We start from the raw sequence: 19873 nt of genomic DNA, 5'->3' as shown, positions 1-19873 counted from the left end.
GTTTACTATTGGTTCTTTACTGCATTCCTTCAACAGGTTTGTCAATTTGGTCTTAAAGTTGTTCTTATGTGTCTATGTTTTTTAACTTAAAATAAAGCTTAATTTTTAAATGTCTAAAATGTTTAACTTCAAAGGAAATATAGAGTTTTACCTTTAATTCCTTGAGTCGTTTTTGCAAGTCTGATTCTGAGGGACGATCTCCCAGCATGCATTGCTCATTTCTGTTCAGCTGAGCCAAGAGTGCGAACCTGCAGCTTCGATACCTGAGAAGACAGAATTTTTGTGCTGAATCCCACAAAAACACATAACAACAGAAACTGTACAACAACACGTGTCTAGATTTTATTTTGTTTATATTGTTCCATACCTGTCCTCCTCTGTACTTGTTTGTTTCACAATTTCTCTCTTCTCCACAGTTCTTGGCTGTGGGGGGCTGATGGCTGTAGCCGCCTAAAACAACATTACAGTCTATAAAATGTACAATCAATATCTTTAAAATGCTTTATGCATTCAGTTTTGTACACTTGTCAGATGATTGGCCGAGATACCAACCATAACAACAGAACACCTAGCTTTACCATGCTTGGGCACAGCTATTATAAATAATCTAAAACCGGCAAACCATGCAAGTTTATACATTATCAAAAGTTAAATTTCATGTTTTGTAAAACAAACCTCTTTGGGCTTCTCAGCAACTGTTGGGGCCGTTTGTGCTTTCTGAGCAGATGGCTCTTTTGTTTGGTCAATTTGAGAACTAATGAGAAATGAAATGGTAAACAGAGAGAATCATTTATGATATAAATGCAAGAAATCTCAGATGCAGATGGCAGGTTGCCGCATGACTTCTTTCAATCAAGATTATAACCTGCACCAACTCAATTTGCATTTTTTTTTTTACCAGCTATCTGGAGGAGATGTGTCTTGATCTCCACTGAACTGCCTCTGAATGGCAGCAAGCCTCCTCTCGCACTCTCGGAGTTGGGCCTGCGCGAGCCTGTGTGCATCCTCGGGGCTCAGAGTATCACACAACTCCTTCAGAGCTTCCAGCTGCTGCCCTGCCTGTGCCAGACTGCCTTCTGCTGAAAAACAGGCCTGCAGGAGCAGGGAGAAAAATAATTATGCCTAATGTATAAATAAACATTTTCCTGTCACTCCTTTTTGAAGTTTTGATTTTTAACATTAATCTTTACCATGGACTAAAAATTATATTCACAAATATTATACAAACTGAAACATTATGTTAGAGAAATTACAGAGAGAGAGAGAGAGAGAGAGAGAGAGAGATTAATGTAAGAGAATGTAAAGATTCACCCAAAAATGAAAATTATTTCATGAATTTCTCCACTCCAAGTTGTTCCAAACCTGTATACATTTCTTTGTTCAGTTAAATACAAAGAAATACTGTATATTTGGAAGAACGTTAGCAACTGACATTTCTGGGACAACATTAACTACTATAGTAGGAAAAATATAAATGGTAGTCAAAGGTGCCGTAGAACTGTTTGCTTTCCTACATTCTTCAAAATATATTTTGTGCTCAACAGAACAACAAAAAAAGATACAAATGTTTATACTTCGATATTAGTTTTTCCTACTATGGTAGTCAATTATGTCCCAGAAATGTAAGTTGCTAACATTTTTGCAAACAGCTATCTTTGTGTCTATCAAAACAAAGAAATGTATACAGGTTTGGAACAACTTGAGGCTGATTAAATGATGAAATAATTAAAATGTTTGTGTGGAGTATCCCTTTGAGAACCAAAGCACAAAATATGAGTAGTAGTCAAAAATGTCAAAAACAGAAAAGATAACAAAAATGTAATGCAGCGAGAAAAAAGTACCCCCACACCGATTCAATGATAATTCTCTAGGAGCTGGACTTTACCTCTTCTTTTGATTCTGACATTGATTCTGGTGTAAGCTTGACATTTTGTCTTCTAAAGTGCATCTCACAAGCCTCAACTACACGGTTAAAATACTGGCGGGTTATCTCATATCTGAGTTGCCTCAAATATTCAGAAATTTCAGCTTGTATAGTCTGAAAAGATTAATGTAAACAAACAGCAAGCAAACATTACATGCAAACTGTTACAGAAACATTTTGTTAAATATTTAAAATAAAAAAATATGAACAATATTATGGCAAACCACACAACATACATAACCATGCACCGATTTTAAAAAGATACGATACCTCCCACTGTGTTCTGACAGATTGGGTGAAAAATTCCATGTCTCTGAGTTCAGATGGGGTGCAGAACGCCTCCATCGCCTCAGCTGCCCTCAAAAACTCTTCAAGAAGCTCAGAGTCAAGAGCCTTTAATGTCTCCTGAATTAAAAAATAAAACATGGCGCATACACATCAGAAATGAAAACAGCATTTCTCAATCCTATAATATTATTTTATCATTATTGGGCTTTCTTGCCCTGCAAACAATGTTGTCTAAAATGTACAAACCTCTTTAACTGAGGCCTGTTCACGTGTCATTTGTTTGTCCTTGAATATGCTGATACCTTCAATAATGTGCTCCTGAAGACAGTGCTTGGCTTCTTCGAATCTATTCCTAACAAGGGCCTGTGCTTTCATATAAGCTTCAGTGTATGCCTGAGGAGGAGCCTGGGCAAGTGTTGGCTGCTTAACTCGAGAAGCTGAGTGCTGTTGAGATGGTTCCTGTGCTGATAACTGGAGCTTTGTTGGGACTTGGGGCTGAAACTGCGCTGATTGGCTATGGATGTGAATTTGAGATGGGGTTTCTGTCTTAGGTGGACCCAGTTGAGTTTGCTGAGACTGCTGTGGACTTTGAGGTCTTGTGGGAGCTTGTGCAGGTGGATGGTTCCATTGAGCTAATGTGTGAGGAACACCTTGGAACATAGTCTGGGCAGAGACCTGGGGCTTGTGTTCGGACCGGACTGAACCCCACTGTTGTTGAGGGCTCTGTGGTCTCTGTAGAGCTTGATTTTGGGAGTACTGAAGACTTTGAGTCTCAGCTATAGTGTAAACTGGACCGACAGGCCTCCAGTGCTGTGGAGGAAACATTTGCTGAACTGGACCTGGGGGATTTATCTGTCCATAAAGATGGGGTTCAAGTCCAGGAGAGGGCCACTGCTGAGGCTGAGTTTTAGTATAACTTGGTATTTGAGGTTGGGCTTGTGACTGACCTGGGGGTTGGAGAGTGGAGTAGGTCTGGGTTACTATGTCTGGTCTTATTTGAGGCCATTGCGGATGTTGAGCTGGATGGACAATTTGAGATTGGGGATACATTTGGAAATGAGGGTGCATTTGGGAAGTGATAGAAATTGGTCCTTGGACTTGTGGGTAAGTTTGGGTAATGGGAACCCACTGAGGTTGCTCTTGTGGTTGAGCCACATATGGTGCACTGCCCTGTGATTTGAGCTGGGTTTGACCTATAGTTTGAACAGGCTGGACAGGCATCGGAGGTTGAGGCAGAGAGATGATTCTGGGTTGTATGAGGGATGTCCTTTGGGGTTGAGGAGGAATCACAGACTGAGGGTACTGTGAGGGTTGCAGGGATTGAGTTTGAACTCCAGTCTGAGGTGATTGTAGCCTCTGCATCATTACTTGTGGTTGAACAGATGTTAGGGGCTGTTGGACTGCTGATCTGGAAGTCATTTGGGGCATTGCTTGAGATACTGGAAATCGTTGTGGTTGGGGAACTGAAGGTGTTTGAGCCACAGTCTGTTGTGGTTGCCACTGGGCCATAACTGGACCATGTGGCTGCATGGGAGCTATGGACTGATGTTGTATCTGCTTTTGAATCAACTTTTGAGGTTTTGGTATTACACTCTGTGTTTGGGCTTTAATTTGTTCCTGAGTATGTGCAATGGCTTGTTCTTTTTGTGTTATTACTTGAGCTTGAGTTAAATTAGAGGTTTCATGTTGTTGGGTCAATACTTGATGAATTGTTATTGGCTGTTGTGGTTGTTTTGAAGTAACTAAGGGTGCTGAAGTTGTTTGAGGTGGTTGATGTTGTGTAACTTGTTGTGGCTGCGTTACTTGCTTTGCCTCACTCTGTGCACTGATGGCATCTGTCTGCAGTGGTGCTTGAAAACTTATTTGACCTTTGTACTCTGACTCTACGTGAGATGCCACCACTTGAGCTGGATTTTGGGTAGCACTTTCCAAATGACTCTTCTGCTGAAGCCAAGGTCTGTTCCGGGCCAATAACTTCCTTGTTTTCATCTGCTGTTGATGTAGAGAATGATGTTGGATTGCACTCTCTTTTTGTAACTGAGGTGGACCCTGAGGCTGTGGCTGGGCTGGTGTTAGTACCTGAACTTGTAGCTGCTGTTCTTGTAGAGTTGATGCAATCTGAATGTTCTCCTGTTGTTGAGTTTTCAACTGTGGCATTGCTGCTGATTGTTGTTGATTTTGAGCTTGTGATGCTGCTTGTTGTAGTTTCTGTTGTGGCTGACTGACAGCAACTGGAGCTTCCACCTGCAACTGGTTATTCTTGTCTAACTGTTGAGTCACAGGCTGTGGTAAAGTTTGTTGGCTTTCCTCTTGAGGCTTTGTGTGGATTTCTATTCTTGCCTGTGACTTAATTTCAGTGAATTGGGAATGGGAGTGTTCCCATTGCTCATAGGGGTGTACTTGTGGATTTGTTCTTTCTTCGTCATATTCTTGTACAACAATCATGGGCACAGGATCACTAGATGGTTCCGACTTGCGGTCAACAGCCTGGGAAGGTACCTCCAGGGGAGCTTGAGAGGATGCTGGGACTTTAGCCTTGACTGCAGGCTGGGGGTATGATTTGCCTTGAGCTCCTGAGGGTGAATGCTGACTTGAGCTGACTGTTTGGGCCTTTTGAGATTGGGGTGCTTCTTGAGCCTCCTGAGGCTGGACAAAGATCTTAGCAGGTGGCTGGTCTCTAGCAGGACTTCTATCTCTGCAAGCCCCCAATGAGCTCAACATTCCTATTGCTTCCTGTTGAGATTTAGCAGCATTTAACTATAATTACTAATAGGCCACTCATATGACTTTAAATTAGGATTTTACTTGTGGGAAAAGCTGTTAGCATTTTATTTTATATGTGTACAGACCTGCGACTTTTCGACAGATGCGCGGACCCTGTCCTGCATGTTGGATGCAATGAGATACTGCAGTGGGGAACTCTTCTGACTCGTCATCACCATCACCTGCAGATCCTGTTCCTCCATAACCGCCTGACCCTCTAATTGTAGTCCCTTTGAAATCAACAGCTACAGGAAAAGAGAACGTGGGGAAAACGGAAATTAGCTTGTAAAGAGAGTTTTAAAAACAAATAATTTGTACAAATATCTTCACTTTAATACATACAAATGTATTCATTACTGTATTGCTTGTTTCAGAATTAGAATTGTTTTATTTAATCAACCAACAAGCATGAAGCCCACTTGGCATCCTTCACAAACCACCAGTTTAAGAGCACTAAAAAGCATATACTCACTCGAACTCTGGGGTCCTGAACCCTCTTTCTCCTGTGAGTTTCTTCCTTTAGGACCTGGTAAAACTCTCTGGCTTCGGTTTCCCAGTGTAAGAGTTCAGCCAGACGACTGTCCAACCCACTTACACTCAGACGCAACTCGTCACACACCTGTTCAGCCTCACAGAGTGTCTGCAACACCTGAATATAACATTACACAAATAAACACATAAATATATAGCTACATATAGAGTACAGTTTATGAAAACAGGAATCAGAGACTAGTTAACTGTAGATAGGAGGATTAATATACAAGAAACACTAACCTGCAAAATACCAGAATGGATTTTAATATATACAATATATTAAAGACATAGTACATGCTGGGAAAATGTTATCGTAATAATGACCCGTCATTTCACAGGGGTGTTTGTTTACCTCAGGAATGGCCTGCTGAAGTTTGCTCAGGGTCTCACGAGAGCATTCTAGAGATGGAGAGAGGGCCTCAAGATCCACATCCTTTATTTTCTTCATCATAAGCTAAAAAAAGAAAAAAATGAAGCTAAACTGTTCTCTGAAATTCCTAAACTAAACTGAACAAAACTTTTCATTAGTCTCACATTAGCAACCAAAATAAAGCAAAATAATTTTAAAGAGCAACTAATGAAAAAGGCAGGGCAGACAATATGAAGCAATGTGTGTCATTACTGATTGAAAGTGTGTTTATACCTGCAGTCTCTTTGTGTAAGTTCGTAGTGTGGCAGAAACCACCTCCACAGGTTCTTTCAGTAACTGGTTGGCTTCTCTTATCAGGGACTGAACAGTCTGAGGACTAGACGGGCCAAAGTTGTGCTCCTCGGTTGATGCCTGGAACATACAACTTACTAAGTATACTTACTGTCTTACTGTCTGTCTAAAGCAATCTGACAAACGCAAATTATCTACATGTGAAATGACTACATGTTTGAAATATTTAATAAAATTTTTGTTATATTTTTTCTTTGAAAACATTGGGTGACTCACAAACTGTGCTCTTTTGGCAAAGTCGGCCCAGAGCAGATTTATCTTGCAAATTTCATCGGAAATTGCACGGCTAGTCTGCGGGTCTGTGACCTCAATCAGGTAGTTGCCAACCTCATTCAAATGAGAGTGGCGAGAACTCCACTCTGACATCATCGATGATGTCACCTAGACAAGCAATGAGAGGTCACATTTGCGTTCCAAAAAACAGTAAACGAAAAGAAAAACATACTTTAATAATACTTTTGATATAACACAAGTAACCCTAAACTCAACATTAAAGGGATAGTTCACCCAAATTGTTGTCATCATTTACTCACCCTCTTGTCATTTTAAACCTGTATGTCTTTCTTATCTCATAAGAACAAAAGAAGATATTTTGAAGGATCTTGGTACCCATTCACTTGCATTGGCTCTGCGACTATACAATAGGAGTCAATGGGTACTGCGATTGTTTTGCAATATTCTTTTGGGTTCTACAATAAAACATACAGGTTTGAGAAGACAAAAAAAAGGTGATGAAATGAAGACTGAATTTTCGTCTTGGGTGAACTATAACTTTAAATACATTTACGTTTTGTCAAGTGCATGTACTGTATCAAACAAACCCAAGATAACTTATTTTTCTTCTTTCTTCATAATGCATACAGTATGAGAGTCTGTTCACCTCTGTTCTCTGTCCATGTCGCTGTCCGAGTGGCCCCTGCTCCAGCCACGCGTGGAGTGATGTGAACGTGTCACTGTATGTGTCCCACACACCCATCACACGTGCCATAGTTCCCTTCACCATGCGTACCCCCTCCAGAGTCGCTGCCACATCTCTTTCTAATTCAGCCACCTGACGATTGACCTGAGTGGAGTCTTCAGCTTCATAAGCAAATCAATGATTACTTGTTTGCTCAACAAAGCAACAGAATTCCACATTTGAAGCACCTATATGTATTACCCAAAGCAGCCTTGCTGGTATATTTGCTAGCGATTTGTTTGAGTCTATGAAAGGCTCCATCCAGCATAGAGGCTAGCTCCTGGTTGTTCACAGTTTCCTAAAAGAGAATCAATGATAATTGAAGTTTGACAATTTATTTAGGTGGTTTTTTTAAGAGCAATCAAATTCTCACTCACGTTCCAGTCCTGCATCAGCACACGAACAGACTCCTGGGAAATGTAGGCTCTTTTCCAAGAACGCAATTTAATATTGAGTTGATTTAGCAGGTCAAACACCGCATGTCTTCTCTCTTGGTATTCTAGCTTAATGCTGTGATATTTAGCTGTTACACGAACACTGGTAAACCTGGAAAGTGGACACACTTAAAAGTTAATACAATAAACGTTGATACAGTTCATATGCACTGCAATACAATAATAGATGTAATAGAAACAAAATCCTTGGTTGTTATATTCCCAGGACTTTTGTATGATCAAACAAACCTTCTCTTCATCTCTTCCATTTTATCTCTTGGAACCAGAGTCTCTCCAAATTCATCTGTGTTCTGAAACATGTTAAACCTCTTGCTATGGTGGGGCATTTCTTCCAAACAAACCTGCAGACACAGACAAGCATATATTTATACTGTATTGTAATGTGTTTTATTCATTTATGTTTTATTTCTTGAGAAAGCCTGTTCCTATTATTTAATTAAAATATTCATAATATTTTCCAGTTATTCAAGAGTAAGGTAAGTAAGGTAATCTCACAAAATAAAATTTATTAAATTACCATCTGTCAAATGACTGAAATAAGATATTAATACTGATAATAGCATTCATAAAGTAATTACTACAGACCTTTAGCAGTTCGAGTTTTTCGCGAGCCTCTTCCGCAGCTCGGGCATGATCCAGTGAGTCGTCCTCTTCAGCAGCTAAAACCTCTTCAATGCGTAACAGCCAGCGGCCCACAAAATCCAGTGGCGATGGGAGACTCAGGTCCAGCTCTGTTTTATACTCGCGCAGCTATACAGAGCACATACGGCACACACCAGAGCACTACATTTGAATGCATATAAACATCTATGTCCCTTTATAAACAAAGCAGCAGTTCATCCACTCATATATATTATGCACTCATTTACATCTAATCATTTGAAATAACAGTTCACCCCAATTTCTTTATTTTGTATTCATTTAGTTGTTCATCAAGTTATTACAAATCTGTATACCTTTCTTTGTTCTGATTAACACAGAGAAAGATATTTGGAAAAACTAAACAGTTCTGGGGCACTTTTGACTACCATTGTAATTTTTCCTACTATGGGGCAACGTTGGCCAAGAACTGTTGGTGAGTAAATGATGAAAGAATTAAAAATTTTCACAAACGCTTTTATCCAAGGTGACTTAGAAAATAGGGAGCATTCAACATTTTGGCTCAAAAGTCAAGACCACAAAAATGTGTCAAATAACACACTGTATTCAGAAATCATTCCTTATTGAAGCATTAATGGCTGCTAACCTTCTCTGCAAGTGTGTCCCATGCCTGTCTTAGTGCTTTCTGCTCTGCGCTGAGCTGAGGTGTTCTCTTCATCGCTGTAAGTAACGGCATCACGGGCCGGCGCTGCTCATTAAAGGACACAATGAAGGTATGGAAAACCTAAAACAATAGAAAATTAATGTTAACACAAACATTGGCACAGTGTAAAACCGGTGCAAATATGAAATGTGTTTAATAAAGTAGAAAAGATGGATATTTAAAGGTTTGTGTGTGCAAATAAAATACATATATATTGCTCTAATGGCAAAATGGCAATTACTGTGATTAAAAACAATTCAGGGTCAGAACATGGAACATTCCCACATTGTCTCCAAAAAATGGCCTTTATGACATTCAGAACTTACATGGTATCTCTCAGCATAGGTCTCCCCCTCAGTGGAGTCCCATCCCTCTATCAGCTCCTCATAGGCCTGAACCAGCCAGCAAGTGACTTCCTGAGCCTTCTGATTGGCTGATGTCTGGACAGGTAAAGAAAAAAAGAAGTACAAAGAAATCAGTTCGTATGCGATTGTTTATGGTGTCATTGCTCTAAAAGCATTCAATGGACAACAACACAACAATCAGAAGCTGCGGTAATTGATTAATGTGAATTATATTAAAAACTGTGCGCAAGTCATTATACATCGTCCATTATAAACACTAAATAACCGAGTTGTTTAGTTTTGCTAGTAATGTAGCATTAGTATCCTCTAGAGGACGTTATTAAACGTTTACAGCATGTCTGTAATTAAAAAGCTCCTCCCAAATACCACGAGTCACACAGATCTAATAAGACAGACACAACACCTGCGTTCAAAGGATAATCATTTTAGTTTCATGGATTATCTCTATGACGTCTGGTTTTAATGGATTAGCTCTGGAATTTCTGGGATTATATTCACAATTAAAAGGATAGGGTATCGCCATCAGCACATTTGCACATGCAAAGAGGGGGTGGCTTAAGGGCTGATGGGGCTGATGATTTTACCCCAGGGACAGCTGCTTTAGTTGGCTCAGTTGATGGGATAGGAGCTGATTTGATGGGACAGGGCATTAGCAGGTGGACCTATTTAGAAAACAAGTCAAAAATGTGAGATGACTATTGAAACTCAATCTAAAAGTTTTATGTTAGCGTCTCATACTTCAACATTCCATATTTTGAGGTATTAAACTGACCAACAATTGTATTATTGTAGTTCATTTTAAAGTAACAGCTTCAGAGTCTGTTACAAAGTAGGCTTAAAAGACAGAGATAGATGGAGAGCTTGTATTTATGTTGACATCCCTGGCATTCTTGAACTTTGGCAAATATTAATAAATATGAATGATTGATTGAAGATCACTTTCACCCACATGTCGGCAAACAGTTAAGCGTACAGCCTTAACAGTGCAGACAAGCCTTAATAACAATTTTATTGCACTGATTGACATTAATGGCTAATCCTGGCAAAGAGGGAGAAAATGCATTGACACACCCAATACCGCACCAAATTATCATTCAGAACGAGAAGGTACAAGTACAGAAATGTGTTTATTTGAATGAGCCAGAAAGCAAAGCTACCTGTCTTATCGGTGATGCACCTATGGATGGGGTAAAGTCAGACGGTAGATTGACAGGAGAGAGTCGCAGCTGAGGACTGTGACACTAAACCACCACAAAAGCGGAAAAGGGAAAGAAAAACTCAGCACACAAGAGAAGTGAAAAATAAGTGAGCATGCAAAGAGCATTCAAATAAAACCTGTAAGTATGGAGGCCAGTAATAAATAAATAACTGAATGGCAAAATAATTTCTTTATATTTACATTTAGTCCTTTAAAAGACGCTTAAATCCAAAGCGACTTACAAATGAGGCATAACAATGGAAATTTAATTATTGGTTTGTTTATTAAAATCTAAACAAACAAGAATGTGTCAACAAAGACCAGAGTAAGGGTAAAGTAACTGTAGGAACAACAGAAGTTAGCGATGAGCCTAGATTTGTGTTCAGAATATACGACTTACCATTTCCTCATCAGAAGCAGGAGTGTCTTTTGAGTACTGCAGAAACTGAGCAACGTAAGTCATGATAGATTTCTCATCTGGGTCCCTAACATCAACATCTGCGACACAAAAACATAACTGTTCCATAATTATATGTCGTATAGGTACAGTACAAAAACCCCTAAAGCACTGTTCAATGCACACTCACCGGCTGGATCTAACAGCCTCGGTATGTGAAGTTCTCTTTCAGCGATGAGAAAAGCCTCTTCCAGGTTTTGTCTGTTGGTTCTGGTTCGGGCTCTAGTCAGGTCCACTGAGTTGGGCCTCAGAGCAGAAAGTATCGCCAAAAACACCACTCCGCTCCTCCAGCTTCCCTTAAAATCCTTCACATTCAGAGTACAACCAGCCCTGAGAGAGACAGAATGATGTATTACATTGTAGGATTGGCAAATTATATACATTTAGGAAAATAGGTTACTCGTAGACAGTTCAGATTTTCTAGTACGAAATGCCACTATTCACACTAATACATTCTATATGATTGATTTATGTTCCTTACCTGTGGCACTGCTCTCTCACCCACAGCAGCAAGGCCTTTTTGGCAGATACACGGAAACGGGCGTGCAGGGGTGAACCGTGGGGGGGCACTGGACTGCTGCGGGCACTGCTGCTGGTCGAACGAGAGTCCAGACTTACCAACGACTCCAGAGAAGACTGGCGAGAACTAAAGGACAATGTGCTTGCTAGCTCCTCAATCTAAACAAGGTAGAAGAGCAACCAGGAAAATAAAGTCAAACAATTTTATAATAGAATTGTAATTATTTATTATGTTTCTGGGGATCAGAGGTTGACTTACATGAAAGTGCATGATAATGGTCCACACCAGACCCAGAATGATGGAAGGCTTTCCATCCATGATGTCTGAGACATTGATGTTTACCAGTTTTATCTAGAAAATATACAGTATTTAAACCATGAAGGTTTATATTAACTCTTCCCCCAACGGTGTCATTCTTTTAACTAGACAGAATAGTCCTTTCCAGTGAACCCATTGCAGTGGCATCTTACCGATTTCCTTTTGAGAAATGCCAATGCTTTCTCGATGTTTGTTCTGTGCTGAAACGTCCCCCTTCCTTTCTCTCGACTCTGAAGCAAAATTTGATGCAATTCTTTAATGTACACAATTTTATGTATATTTAATTAGTCCAATGATCAGAAAAATATATATAAATGTATATATACAGCAACTGCCACCATGTTCAGATACTCCCTCTTGTTGTTAAACCACCAATGAGTAAGATAACACTCACCATTCTCTGACCACTCATCACCTCCAGCAGGTCCAATAATCTGGATCCATCTCTGAGGTCATTAAAAAGATCAAGCAATGTGACCGGAGGCGTCCTCTGAGAACCAGAGCGAATTATCACATATGAACAACAATCAGAACAAGATAAATGTACACAATGTACAGTAGTATTGTCTACAGTACACTCACATTACAAACACATTAAAATCTGAAGAAAGAACAATATACTGTACTTGCAAATGAAGATTTGTTTTATATTTTCTGATACATATTAATCCCCACTATGCTCAAAATTGATTCTGAATAGATTTCCGTTTTTTCGCTTTAACAGATAAAAATGAGATATAATCTAAGTAGCAGTGGTTCTGGGTATATATGTGAATATGAGTGTTCATGAGTATGTGTGTGTGCGCGTGTTTGGCAACGCCTGTCGCTGTCCGTCTTTCTGTCTCAGGCCCTGTTCGAGAAAATTATATTTACCCCTGCACACCCCTCAATGCTATTGGTGAACCTTTAGGAATGACTATAGCAAGCCTCTGTGTGTCTCATTTATCTGTGATTCAGTTTCACATGACAAAAACTCACTTGTTATTTATTAAATGCAAACTTTATATTCAGCATTCAGCTACATAGACTGTACTTTAAGCAGTCACATACAGTGCGCATAGCTTATGGTTTTTGAGTTCTTGAACTTTAATCCTCACCTTGGACAGCTGGGCATTGATCCAGTTGGTGAATGTTCTCTTCTGAATCTGTTCCTGTTCCACTGAGGGCCAAACACACAGGAGAACAACATAAACCCAACAACCACACATGGAGTAAACGTACACCTGATACAATTACATACAAGATCTGCAGCATTACATCGCTATGGGCTGTTTTTCAATTCACATGATCTAAAATTAGATGGTATACATGAAAAAGCATGAAACGGGTGCAGTAATTTTCCACATATTTGGAAGGTGTTACGACACACTGGCTCGGTTTTTCCATCTTGAAAATAAAAGACCTGTTATATTGGAATTACACAATGCCCCAAATTAAGTTAAAGTCATGGAATTCTATTAAAATAATTAAATGATTTTAGAGCAAATTCACTCATTCATATACACATAAGATATCTTTGTACATGTAGTATACACACATGTAGTACATATTTGTATATGTAGTATTATGTTGTTTGCTAAATATTTGTATAATGCAGCACAATTGACATCATGACATTACCATCATGAAGTTCCACAAAGTCATTGAGGTCATCAGCTGTGTGAAGATCCATATTCGTCATATTCCTACAATCCTCTTTTATCCTCTTTCTAAAACTTCTCAAAATATGACGAGCACAAAAGCTGCAGAAGAGTCTTGCCTCATTCCAGAGTATCTTACCCCTGCGTTCTGACCTGATTTTCTTAAAATTAAAAACGTTCCTTTCTTAATCATCGAAAAGTGTGTGATCACTATTATTGCTTCAAACCCATGGAAGATAAACCTGATCTTTCAACTGACTCTCACCACAAGCCTGCAGTGACTAAAAGAACTTTCCTTCATAAGCTGCTAAACATGGCCACACTAACTAATAATAAGACTCTGAGCTCAGTTATATCAGGATAATGTCTCAGAAGTGTTGCTGTTGACCAACTGACCCACAAGCGGAAAGAAGAGACTATGTGTGAATATCCTTAAAGCATGATGCTAGCACAGGCAAGGACATGGGTTCAATCCCAGGGATTGCACATACTTAGAAGCAAAATGTATAGTAATACAATTTAGGTCGCTTTGGATAAAAGATCCATAAATATGGTTTGATGGACACGGTTTTAAGAGACTTTAACAGTAACAAACTGATCTTCTTGTAGTCATAAAATAAACACGAAAGATTCATATTTTAAGTATTTCACAGTCTAAATGATATCAATGTGCAAGCCTAGCCATGAGACTGAATATTTCTAGATTTCACTGAAAACAGGATGGAGATCAAGTTTGAAATTTAGGACTGCTAAGATTACCCATTAGAAGTCCAAAACAGTGACTCGTAACAAAAAACTGAGGAAAAATATCTATATTCTTTTTTTAACTATTTAACAAACATTAATATTAGAAACTGGAATCAAATTTCATGTAGGCCTATTTATCTTATTTTGTATCTTTGACAGACATAAATTGAACAAAAAACACTAGTAATTTTCCTTAAAAATGAAAACAAACACACACACACACACCGATGCATGTGCAGAAAACAAAACACAGATATGCAAACAGCCTGAATAATAAAGGTGTGTAAACCACCTTGCCCTCAAAGATTTCAAAACAACAAAAGTTTCTTGCCGAACCCTCCCATTCACTGCTGACCTATTTAAATGAACTCTGCAGAAACATAATGACAAAACAAACTGGAATGTTTTCATTCAACAAAGTTGCACATCTTGTACGGTGTAATATCTTCTGAGAGGTGCAGTTTTAAATCTTTAGAGACAACTCCTCTGAATGAACAACAGAAGGAGGAGAAACAATCATAAAGTGACAGAGGGAAACAAAAGTGACGACTCGTAACACAGTTTTAAAAAAATGTGTTCAGGGACATTCAAGCATATTGTAATGAAATGACCCTGTGAAGTTAAACCTTTGTACTTAAACATACAGTACTTCCACCACTAAATTAAATATAGTCAATATACTGAAAACAACAAAGATTTGTAAGTTTTATGTGATGTTTCATTAGTTGATCAAAACGATCTATAACCTCGATGTTTCTTTTCAGCTGCAATCGAATATGTGCAATAGATTTTGATCAAATGAATGTGCACCTCACCTTGTGAACTGTGTGTCTCCTTTTGAGACCTTTCAGATGGGCGTTCGACTCCCACACTGTAAGGTAACTTCTTTTTGGTGGCTTTTAAAAGACATTATTTGTCATTAAGCAGCATCAGCAGTGTTGATGCATAAAAGTATTGAGTTGAAATTAAAATTATGCTCAATGCTCTTTAATTTCCAGTGTGCATTTTGCCACGAAAAGCTTATTTTAAGGGATTTAACTAAGAGAAGTTACATTAAACTCACCCATTCTGGAGTCATCAGATTAACTAGTTCCGAATTCCCTGTATTATTCGCATGTAGAAAAGTGCAATGGTAGCAATTTTTCATCAACCATCCTCATCTTGCAGTTGAACCAAGTAATAAAGTGCAGAAGTGATACAAATTCCGATTTAAATCCCCTTTATATTCCTTTTAAAACCATTTTCGTGTAAAATACATCTACAGTGCTGAATTGAAGATACTGATCACATCACAAAGTTCCGGGTTATCTTTACCTATGGTAATTCAAAATCAAATGCCAGTATGGCAGGTTTTAGACAAGCTCCACCCTTTACCTATGCCCACACACAGCATGTCCACACAGGTGCTGATAATGTGTTTCATATTGCAGAACTGCTGAGCCCTCAGGGCTTTGGCTGTAATGCATATGTAAAAATATATAATTGCATATTGATATCAACTTCAAAATTAGTTTTTATTAAAAAAAATCAAGAGAATACTTAGGCAGTAAATCTTGAGATGAATGACATTATCACTCTCTACCCCTTAAACTAACTGCTTCATATGATGTATTACTATAAATATTGATATTATTAGGTACATGTACTAATGAAATTTCCTACCATATCCCAACTTGTAATAACCATGTCAACAGACTGTCCTGTTCCAAATTTTAGCTTTCATTGATTAAATGCTAGACTTGTTGATGTTCAAAATAAATATTTAACACGACAGCAGTTACATCGCACATGTGATGGTGTTGACACATATAGAGTTACACCAGAGCAAAATAAAGATTTTGTTGCAGGACCAGGAAGTTGCACTAAATGTAAATTAATACATCTCTGACATGTTCAACTGGTTAACCCAAAATCATTTTTCAGTCCTGCAGCCTGTTCTCAGAAATCATTGTACCATATTATTAAATGTAAAACAAACTTTAATAGAAGTGTAAAACTATAATTTAGGCGTTAAATTGTCATTTTCCATAAGAACAAAAAAACATATCAATAAAAAAATTACATTTTGGGGCAAACATAACTTGTGAGAGTAAAGAGGGTAAAATAAGCTTAAAAGCTTTACTGTTTTGGATGCCTCATAAATGACTTGAATTTGCTCTTTCAAGGACAAAGGTCAAATTAAGCTGAATAAATGAATGAATTTCATAGTGCCATTCCAATTCCAATAAAAATCACATTTAAATAGACACATAATGTCAAAGCAAAACAGATCATGAGCAAACCAAATGCGAAAGAAAATATATTTTTTAATTATGCTCAATCAGAGCTGTAGTCTGACCTTGCAGAAGTATGTGGACATCATCGATGTCCAGTGGACGTGAGCCAGATTCGCGGGACGAGTCCCCAGATGTCCTCTCTGATGTCATGGTTCCCACAGAGACACGTCAGCTGAACGTGAACTGAAGCATTGCAGCGTCTGTGAGGGGAAATATAAGGATGTCACAGGTACATATTTACAGATAATATTGCTGATAAAGTGAACAGGTCATAAAAAACTTACATGAACACTCCTTTAAAGTCATTAAATACACCAGTACAAAGCAATAAATGAACAACAGTGCCATCCAGGGGCTCAGAACTACCAATGTAAACATTATTTACAGGAAATATGTGAAGGGATATGATATTGGTGTAGGATTATACAAAAGAGCAAATTCAAGTGAATAAACCAATTTAAATACAGTAAAACATTTATCAGATCATAATAAAACAATATTCAATGTATGAGTGCGTTTAATGCACTCTATAGAAAGGAAATAATATGTGCCGATTATCTTGAGCTGGACTTCCAAGGATAAAAATGTAATGAAAGCATAACATTGATTGAAAACACAGAAACAATGACTGACCACCACAGCAACTGAAACACTTTGCACAACACAGAGCCGGAGAGTCCCACAGGACAAGCACCTTAACAACACCGTGACAAAGAATTTTTGTCATTATGCCTGAGCTAAGAAGAACAAAAACACTGACTAACTAAATTTAGAGTATAAAATTAAGCATAAACATATTTTAATAATATACAGAACTAATTTCAATTATGGGTATCAGAGGACCAATACAATTCAATCAATCTGATTGATGACACAGTACCACCTAAAAAGTCAACATGGAACACACATTACAACAAATTGTGTTCTCGTGTGTCTACTGTAAAATGTACAAAACTGAATCTTTATGAGATGTGCAAGAACACCCAGTCCATAATAATCCGCGTGACCTTTGACACGCGGAATGCCATGAGCGCGAGAGGGGCGTTGCGCGCTCCACCGGCCCAAAATAGTTGCAAATACCCTGTTGCAAATACCGTTCAATATAAGACGCTTAAATTTAAGCTATTAAACACATGCATGCCATGACTATGGCATGTTTGTGCCTACAGTAGGCCTATATATTAGACCCCTTAGTAAAATAATTTTATTTCATATATGGTTTTATATAAAAATGTCAGTTAGAGGACAAGCATTGCTATACATTTACAAGGGCAAGTAGAAACAAAAACAAGAATGAACCAAATTAAATATGAAACGATTATGATTAGGGGTGAGTTATGCGCTATTCAATGACCTTAAAGCTGCCTGTCAAGGTGGGTTCAGATGAACTTCCAAGTTTAATACTTACAAGTTTGGGAAAGTACGAAACTCTCTTCAAAAGGTCCGGTTACGCGTTCAGTGTGGATTGTTTTCCATCGTCAACAACAATAACAACAAATATAAGTCGTTATGGAGCTCGTACCACTGCGTGTAACGACGTGTGACGCGTGTATATTCCCTCCCGTTCAGTTGCGCTCGAAGCGAGAATCATCCGTAAAACGGAGTGCGCGTGTAACCGGATGCGCCCCTCGGAGTCTCTAATTATAACGTCCACTCAGAAACCTGCAGCAGTTCTGCAGTGAAACTTAAATGATAAACTGAGCACGATTACACCTGTACAGTTCTCAATACACACTTCATAACAAGAGGTTGCACTGTTCATTTGTGTCACTGTAATACAATTTGAAAGTAAATATAAGTTTGGGGTCAATTTAAGCATGTGTGACAATATATTTTAAACAAATTGAAACATTTGAACTCTTGTATAATTGTTACACATGCAGCTGTTATGACTTTAGCAGCTTGAGTGACATTTATATTAATACAAAACTAAATCTATTCCTTATGCATTCATATGAGAATGGATGAGGAGTAAAAGTAAGAGACAAAATTGTACAGAAGCTAGTTTGGTAGTGCAAAGAGGAAAGGGGAGTTTTGAAGAATACATTTTCATGTACATTTAATTATGGTTGTGGGTAATCAGTGCTGCTGAAGTGATTTACGCAGATTAAAATGACACACACGGTGATGTTGAATGTGACACAATAACTCGATTCATCAAAATTTCATGAATACTTCTGTTAATAGCACGCATTAACAACTTTACACATAGGTTGGTAATGTAGCCCTACAGTACACAAAAAATAGTCAGGGTGTAGTGTGTATGATAACATATTTGAATACTATTATTTTTTAATTGTTAAAGAATGTTATAAAGGGCCAAATATAAACAATTTACCAGAATCGCAACTACTCAATACTTCATATTGTGCCCTGTAGATTAAGAAATGGGTGTTTAAGAAAAATATGTTTGTGAATTGGGGTGCCTGAGCTTGTGCTTTTTCATCCAAAGAAAAGAATCACATTATGCTTTTTTAAAATAAATGCTGCACTTAGGAAAATGTTAGGGACTGCATAACACCAGTGTGTAAAGTGGCTGATTTGTAGACTTTTGGACATTAGAGGAGTTTGGCCAACCGCAAATAAGCATCATTGGAGGAATATTGTGCATTTAAACTACAATGTAATGGATGGCTTTAGGGGTTCATGTAAGCTACATAAATCAGTAATATTTTGTAAAATTATTAAATGTTATTTCAGATATTAGTTATTTGTCATGGAATGCAATGCCCCATACATCAGGAAAATAGTGTAGTGCATAGCCAAACTTAAATGTAGGTGCTAAATGTTTTCCTTTCTTTTTTTCAGGAAAATAAAATAAAGGGGAAGGACTGTGTGCAAATAAACATTCACCTACTACTTTCTAATTTTAAGGTTCACAATATTGGTTCTGTCATTGCTGTTCCTTTTGGCTAATTAACACATATCACATGTTATCTTTCAAACAATGAAGATTATTGTTCATAAAGATAGAAGGTCATTGTTATTTAGCTTTCATTATTCTACTATCTTAGGTATAACTGAGTTGTCTTTTAAATGTGTAATGAACTAGAAAGTGATGCACCCATCACGCTTTCAATTATTATAAATTACATCCTAATTTTGCCACCATATTGCCATGCAAGCAGCTGACATTTGGACAGTTTGGAGCCTAAAGCATCATTTAACCTGTCCCAACACCTCCTCTTCTATTCTTACAGTAAAGTAACCTGTGAGGTAGATAGATCCACACATGGATGAATCAATGAATCCATGGATTAGAGGACGAAGGTGCTTCCCTCTCATTTCCGTGTGGATGACTTTGAACAAAAAGAGCTTCTTTCCTTCTCATTAAGGTAAGACATGCCTGAGGGTCTGGATCAATCTCTGCACTTAACACATGGACACTCTGGCTCCTTCCCTGTTT

General features: G+C 38.2%; 2 protein-coding genes across 3 annotated transcripts in view; both read right to left on the bottom strand.

Annotated features, from left to right (window-relative positions):
- Positions 1-2957, bottom strand: part of LOC306903664 (nesprin-2-like) — a 77408-nt gene extending 74451 nt beyond the window's left edge. For both annotated transcript variants that reach the window (XM_079473015.1, XM_079473016.1), the window contains exons 1-7: positions 2459-2957; positions 2195-2329; positions 1886-2038; positions 899-1092; positions 676-754; positions 368-450; positions 152-263 (exon numbers count right to left, since the gene is read on the bottom strand). In XM_079473015.1, coding sequence (XP_079329141.1) covers positions 152-263; positions 368-450; positions 676-754; positions 899-1092; positions 1886-2038; positions 2195-2329; positions 2459-2872 — 1170 coding nt within the window. In that variant the 5' untranslated portion in view covers positions 2873-2957. The remainder of the gene's footprint in view (positions 1-151; positions 264-367; positions 451-675; positions 755-898; positions 1093-1885; positions 2039-2194; positions 2330-2458) is intronic.
- A 247-nt stretch (positions 2958-3204) lies between these two features.
- Positions 3205-15523, bottom strand: LOC306903888 (nesprin-2-like; the record flags this gene model as incomplete). The annotated part of the gene is made up of 23 exons (XM_079473428.1): positions 15255-15523; positions 15007-15087; positions 12902-12963; positions 12199-12294; positions 11957-12034; positions 11745-11837; positions 11448-11644; positions 11097-11296; positions 10910-11007; positions 9273-9386; positions 8890-9027; positions 8229-8393; positions 7872-7984; positions 7566-7734; positions 7390-7486; positions 7111-7310; positions 6447-6611; positions 6153-6290; positions 5862-5963; positions 5448-5624; positions 5062-5220; positions 3338-4945; positions 3205-3231 (listed from the first exon to the last, which is right to left on the bottom strand). The coding sequence occupies exons 1-23, from the start codon at positions 15256-15258 to the stop codon at positions 3205-3207; spliced, it is 4281 nt and encodes a 1426-aa protein (XP_079329554.1). The 5' UTR covers positions 15259-15523.
- Positions 15524-19873: the final 4350 nt, after the last annotated feature.

The sequence above is a fragment of the Barbatula barbatula genome (genome assembly GCF_947034865.1).
Source record: "Barbatula barbatula genome assembly, chromosome: 14".
In the NCBI taxonomy this organism is placed as follows: Eukaryota; Metazoa; Chordata; class Actinopteri; order Cypriniformes; family Nemacheilidae; genus Barbatula; species Barbatula barbatula.
Note: the sequence above shows the minus strand (reverse complement) of the source record. Positions and strands in the feature narration are given on the sequence as shown.